This window comes from Macrotis lagotis, chromosome 2 (genome assembly GCF_037893015.1).
Source record: "Macrotis lagotis isolate mMagLag1 chromosome 2, bilby.v1.9.chrom.fasta, whole genome shotgun sequence".
Classification (NCBI taxonomy): Eukaryota; Metazoa; Chordata; class Mammalia; order Peramelemorphia; family Peramelidae; genus Macrotis; species Macrotis lagotis.
The window spans coordinates 241294750-241300749 of record NC_133659.1 but is presented as its reverse complement, the minus strand read 5'-3'; the positions used below and the strand labels follow the sequence as shown (position 1 = coordinate 241300749).

The 6000-nt window shown below is 40.8% G+C and overlaps 1 protein-coding gene across 2 annotated transcripts; it reads left to right on the top strand.

Annotated features, from left to right (window-relative positions):
* The first annotated feature begins 1597 nt into the window (after positions 1-1597).
* GLTPD2 (glycolipid transfer protein domain containing 2) lies at positions 1598-3382 on the top strand. 2 transcript variants are annotated; one of them, XM_074220673.1, is made up of 4 exons: positions 1598-1793; positions 1922-1986; positions 2293-2441; positions 2707-3382. In XM_074220673.1, exons 1-4 carry the CDS (start codon positions 1670-1672, stop codon positions 3227-3229), a joined length of 861 nt encoding a protein of 286 aa, XP_074076774.1. In that variant the 5' UTR covers positions 1598-1669; the 3' UTR covers positions 3230-3382. The 2 variants fall into 2 exon arrangements, with proteins under 2 accessions (XP_074076774.1, XP_074076773.1); XM_074220672.1 differs by having other exon boundaries at positions 1919-1986.
* The last annotated feature ends 2618 nt before the right edge of the window (positions 3383-6000 follow it).

The window sequence follows — 6000 nt, the reverse complement described above, 5'->3', positions numbered from 1 at the left end:
GATAACATCAAGATTGTCCTTTGTTTTGTTTTGGTGTTTGTTTGTTTTTAGATTTTTTTGCAAGGCAAATGGGGTTAAGTGGCTTGCCCAAGACAGCTAGGTAATTATTAAGTGTCTGAGATTAAATTTGAACTCAGGTCCTCCTGACTCCAAAGCCAGTGCTCTATCCACTGCGCCACCTAGCGGCCCCACTCATTTACATTTTAATCAGGTTAGGGGTACAGTTGGTTAGAGCATGTACTTTCATATGTCTTGGTGTCACATTTTTGTAATTCTATTTCAAACTTTTCATTACTATTATATCTGTTCTGGTGATCCATGATAAGTGATCTTTGATGTTACTGTTATAATTGTTTTGGGGTGCCATGACTCTCAAGCCTGTGGAGTGTTGAACATCTCTGCCTTAGAGTATCAGAAAATGCTTTGCTTCTTATTGACCTAGTTGGTAAGACAACTTCTGGAAATATGTAATGGAAGTATCCTTTCTCCCTATTTCAGAGCACATATAGATATTCAGACTATTTCCTGTTGGCTTATTTTTGTGATGATGAAAAACTTTCTAACTGATTGTTGAATTAGAATTGAATGTGAGATCCTTGTGGTATGCAGTTACATTGGAAAAGGTTTGCTTGCTGATCTAGAAGTATTTAAATACTTTTGGGACATTCTAATTTGTTCCAGATTTATCTGCTCCTGATTTCTTTTCTTTTGAATTGATTCTGCTTATCTTATTGCTGGATGAGTTTAAAGTTTAGAATTTGGATTATCCAGTAGCAGGGATTGGGGGGGGGGAATTATTTTTGCCCTTTAGTATAGAAACCCAAAGAAAATGGACTAGTATCTCCAAATGATTTCAGGAAAAATTTTAGTCTCAAACCTCATAGAGGTGTGGAATATTAGCTCAGATCTCTTAAGTCCAGCTTCATAGGGTAGACCCTATATACCTGAAGAGATCAATTGCAAGCCCCTTTTCTGAGAACCCAAGCTGACCTTCTGAGTTCAAGGTGGCCTAGAATGTAGGTATTAGCTTTATGTAGTACAATTTATTTTAGCCATTTTCAATAGTTGGACATGTAATATTTTTTCATTTTTTTCTATAATACTGCCAGGATTATTTGTGTTTAGATGAGTCCTTTCTTTCTGTCATGAACCACTTTATTATATAAACACCAAATCAGAATTGTTAGATCAAAGGGTATAAACATTTTAAAACTTTTATTATATAATTTCACACTGTTTCTTTAAAGCAAAATTTATGGAGATGCTATAGAAGGGATTCCTGCTAAGATCAGGATTAGATTAAATAATCTGTTAGGTCCCCTCCAACACTAACTTTTTTGTGATTCTGAGGGTAGATAGATAAGGGAACCAAAATATTTATAAGGTAGTTGGTCAGATTTGGGTCAGTATGGTTTTGCCTAAAAGGACATTTCAAGTCATGTGCCTAGCTCACTAAAGAGTTCTGGAGGGGTCTGATAGGATTGCAGAGAGCCACTATTTCCTTTTACTTCTGGTCTGGGGTCAAAGGCCATTAGGGACTGAGAGAAAGCTTAATGATTAGCCCCTTCTTTCCAAGGCGTGGCTGATTCTTCTCTACCTTCCCAGGAGTCAGAGGGACAAGTATTGACCAGAGGGGCTGGGGAGGCAGCAGTGGTTCAGGACTGTGACTATGAAGCTAGAACTGTTGCCCCCTGACCCTAAGATCTGCGTCCCAAGGCACTGGCTCAGCTGTGCTCTTCCCTTCATTATCTTCATCTTCATGTTGCTGTTCTACCTGTCCGGAGAGAAGCACAGTGAGTGACTGTCTACACTCCCCCACCACCCCAGAATCCCCACTCTATTATCCCCAGTTCTTTGCTCTCATTCCCTGAGAAATCTTGGTGTGCGCCCCTTTACCACCACCCTCTCCCCTCCCTAGAAGATGAGCTCACAGGCTGTGGATTCAGGGCTCAGCTCTGTGTTCCAGAGAGGTCTTTGTCTTCCCAGGTAAGGGCCTTGGCCAAGGTTTTGTCTTTCTAAAGAATTGTACCTTTCCTATTTATTTCTATGTAATATATTTAGAGCATACTGTTGGAGTTTTTAAAAAAATCAATCTAAGGAATTATCAATTGAACCATTTCCACAAAAAATTCATTGGGCCTGCATTTTTTGTTAAATCTGGGGAACTAAGAGAAGACCAGAACAGGAGAACTAGAGGCACCAGCATGTGAACTCATTTGCTTTCTTCCAGGAGATGGCAGGGATGGAGGTAAGAGGGATTCCCTACCCTCCCTTCTATGTCTGTTCCCACAGGTGGAGCCTGGACTGAAATCTGGTGAACTTCACTGCCTGGGCCCAGACAAGCTGCCAGGCCAACTGGTAAGACCTTTCAGGGAGAGTTTAACAACTGAGGGAGACTTACAGCTGCCCCAGTTTCTAGATGGATGGAGGAAACTGGTCATGTGAGTATAGTCCCTGAATGATTCATCCCAACTAAAATCCCACCCCAGACAAGAAATCTTGCCTGATTAATAGTAGAGGCTTCACCTCTGTGTATTATCTATAATTTATCCTAGATATAGCTTCTTTGTGCTTAGCTGCTGGCATGTTGTTTCCCTGGTTAGCCTAGGAGCTCCTTGACAACAGGATTCTCAAGCCTTTTGCCTTTCTTTGTAATCCCAGCATTTAGTCTCATTCTTCTTCCCATCTCCTTTCTTTCACTTGTAGGCTTCTGGACCCTCTCGGTACCTTCTTTACCTTTGCCACCCAGGAAGCCTCCGCAAAACTCTCAGCCCTTGAGTCCTATTCCCGAGGCCCCCACTCCAGCCATTATCAAACCTTCTCTGCCATGGCTGCCTGGGAGCAGGATACCTCTAAATATTCTCCTGGTCTTCACATCTTGGTGCTTCTGCACCCAGCACTGCACTGGGCCCAGCTCTGCCTGGGTGGCATCGCCAGGGTTCAGAATGTAGATGTGGGGGCTCTGTGTGGGGAAGCCTATCAGAGGGTACTAGGCCCTCACCACCCATGGCTGATCCGGAAGGCAGCAAACTTAGCCTTTCTCACCTTCCCCAGGCGGAGCCAGCTACTAGCGCTGGTATGCCCAGGAGTCCATGAACAGGATGCCCAGGAGGCCCTATCTCATGTAGCTGACATACTGGAGGCTGTCTACAACCGAACCCAAGGGCTGCTGACTGAAAGGGGATTGCTGACAGGAGGGGTTACTCTGATGTCTGCTGGAGGCAGGTAGCAGGGCTACTGGAAGAATCAACTCTTTGCTGCCCTGGGAGCAGCCTCAGGGTCCTCAGTTCCCCCTCTCTACTGTACTGACATGACCTGGGGAACCAAGAAAACTCATTGGACAGATGAAAGATGGAGAAAGGATAAATAAAATGTTTCAGCAATTGTCATTCCGAGGTGTGAGTTATATGTGTCTATACAAACAGTATTATAGCTTAGGAAGCAATTTCTTCACAATCAATAGTTGCCTTCTATGTTCCAGACACTGTGCTAGATGCTGAGAACACAAAGACAAAGAGTGAAACAAAATCTAATCACAAGGAGTTTACCTTCCATTGGAAAAGATGTAATGATAATAAATACAGCAACACCTCAACCCCAAAGGAGTTAAAAACAAAGAAGGGAGGGAGAAGGGCCAAGAAAGGTTTTGTGTAGATTATAGAGGGTAATACTGGAGCTGAGTCTGGATCCAAAAAAAATAAAGATGGGGGTGGCTAGGTGGCGCAGTGGATAAAGCACCAGCCCTGGACTCAGTAGTACCTGGGTTCAAATCCGGTCTCAGACACTTCATAATTACCTAGCTGTGTGGCCTTGGGCAAGCCACTTAACCCCATTGCCTATCAAAATAAATAAATAAATAAATAAAAAAAATTAAAAAAAATAAAAAATAAAGATGGATTTTATGAGGCAGAAATGAAAAGGGAGTGAAAGTAGGAACATCACTGGGATTGAGGCAAGAAAATGAGACAGAGTACCTTTTGTGAAGAACAGAGAGAAGTATACCCAATATAGGAGAGGGAGTAACATACAGGAACTAGAGAGATAGAGTGGATCAAGTGGTGGAGGAATTAAAAAACTAAATAGAATTTTCATTTGATCCTGGAGGCAATAAGGAATTACTGGAGTTTCTTGAGTAGGAAAGTGACCTGGTCAGATCTTAGGAAAGATTTGCCTAAAAGGAAAATCACTTTGGCTGTTGTGTGGAGGATGTCTGGGGAGAGAGCTGAGGACTGAGAAGAGTTGGAGCTAAAGGTTGTGGCTGTCTGGGTACTGAGAAAGATTTCTATTTAAGAGTAAAAATCTCTTGAGTGTAAAAGTAGATAGAGCACTGTGCCTAGAGTCAGGAACACCAGAATTCAAATCCAGTCTCAGACAAATACTAGCTCTGTAATCCTAGCAATTCTCTTCATCCTGTTTCCCTCAGTTTCCTGATCTGTAAATTGAACTGGAGAAGGAAATGGCAAACCACTTCAGTGCCTTTGCTAAAGAAAACCCAAAATGGATCATAAAGAGTTAGACAACACTGAAAGTCACTAATCACCACCAACAAAAACAAACAAACAAACAAAAAAGGCTTGGCAACCAATTTAATATGTGGGATGAGGAAAAATAAGGAGTCCAAGATAATGCTAAAATTATTACTCTAAGATTGATGATACTTTCATCAGAAATAATAATAGTGAGCATTTTCTGTAGCACTTATGTGCCAGCCACTAATGCTCAGTACTTTATAAATATTTCCTTTGTTTCTCATAACTATCCTGGGGATGTGGGTGCTATTATTTTTCCCCATTTTACAGCTGAGGAAACTGAGGCAAAAATAAGATAAAGTGACTTAACCAGTGTCACATAGCTATTAAAGGTCTGAGGAAAGTCCAGTTTGAACTAAGTTCTTCCTGACTCCAGATCCAGCTCTCTATCTACTGAGACCCCTTGATGCCTCAAATGTGGAAATTTGGAAGAGGGACAGGTTTGGGGAAAAAGATAATGAATTCTGTTTTGGATAAATTGAGTGATACTTTTATTCTTTTTTTAGGTTTGTTTTTTTTTTTTGCAAGGCAAATGGGGTTAAGTGGCTTGCCCAAGGCCACAAGGCTAGGTAATTATTAAGTGTCTGAGGTCAGATTTGAACCCAGGTATTCTGGACTCCAGGGTGGGTGCTTTATCCACTGTGCCACCTAGCCGCCCCAATTTTTTTATTCTCGAACGAAATAAATCAATTTGTTCTGCATCTGTAGTTCAAATAATGTTATACTGCTTATCATAATTTATCTGGGTACTATATTTTCTAAGTAGAATGAGGTTAGAATTAGTGCCCTTCCTATCTTGTTTTGTATTTACTTTCTTAATAAAAAGATAAAAATAAATAAATATTCTGCTCATACTTATACAAATTTTGTCTCAGCACATAATGGTTCAGCCTACAGTAAGTTCTTAATAAATGTTTTTTGAATTTTAAAAAAAGGCTGTGACAAGGCATATATTATTCCCATTTTTATTGATGAAGAAAGTGAGGTTTAGAAAACTTGATAAATTTACTCAAGATTATAGAGTAAATGATTACTTCAGAGACTTAGAAACCTAATTGGCTTTTCTCTAAGGCTTCTTCATTTTATAACTGAAAGAAACTGAGCCAGATTGGTTGGTAAACAGCCTGTCTAATGTAACACAGGCAGTTAGTGGCAGAGTGAGAAAAAGCACTTCGCTTCTCTATCCATTGCTCTTAAGGGGAGGAAAGGTGAGCATATTTTTTTGGGTGGAGCCTAATTAATAGTTCCATGAAGGGGTTGGACATCAGAGGCTCTCTAGAGGAGACAGAGAAGAGCAAAGATAGGGACAATTCCATCTCTGGAAGTCATAGGATGGGGTGGATTAAGAGACACCAATCTCTACCCCAACCAGAGACATTTCTGGTTATGTTACGGGGTTTGGGAATTTTGAGACTCTTCATATAGTTTGGCTTCAAAAGAAGGTTATTTCCCTATACAATTTATTTGAGCA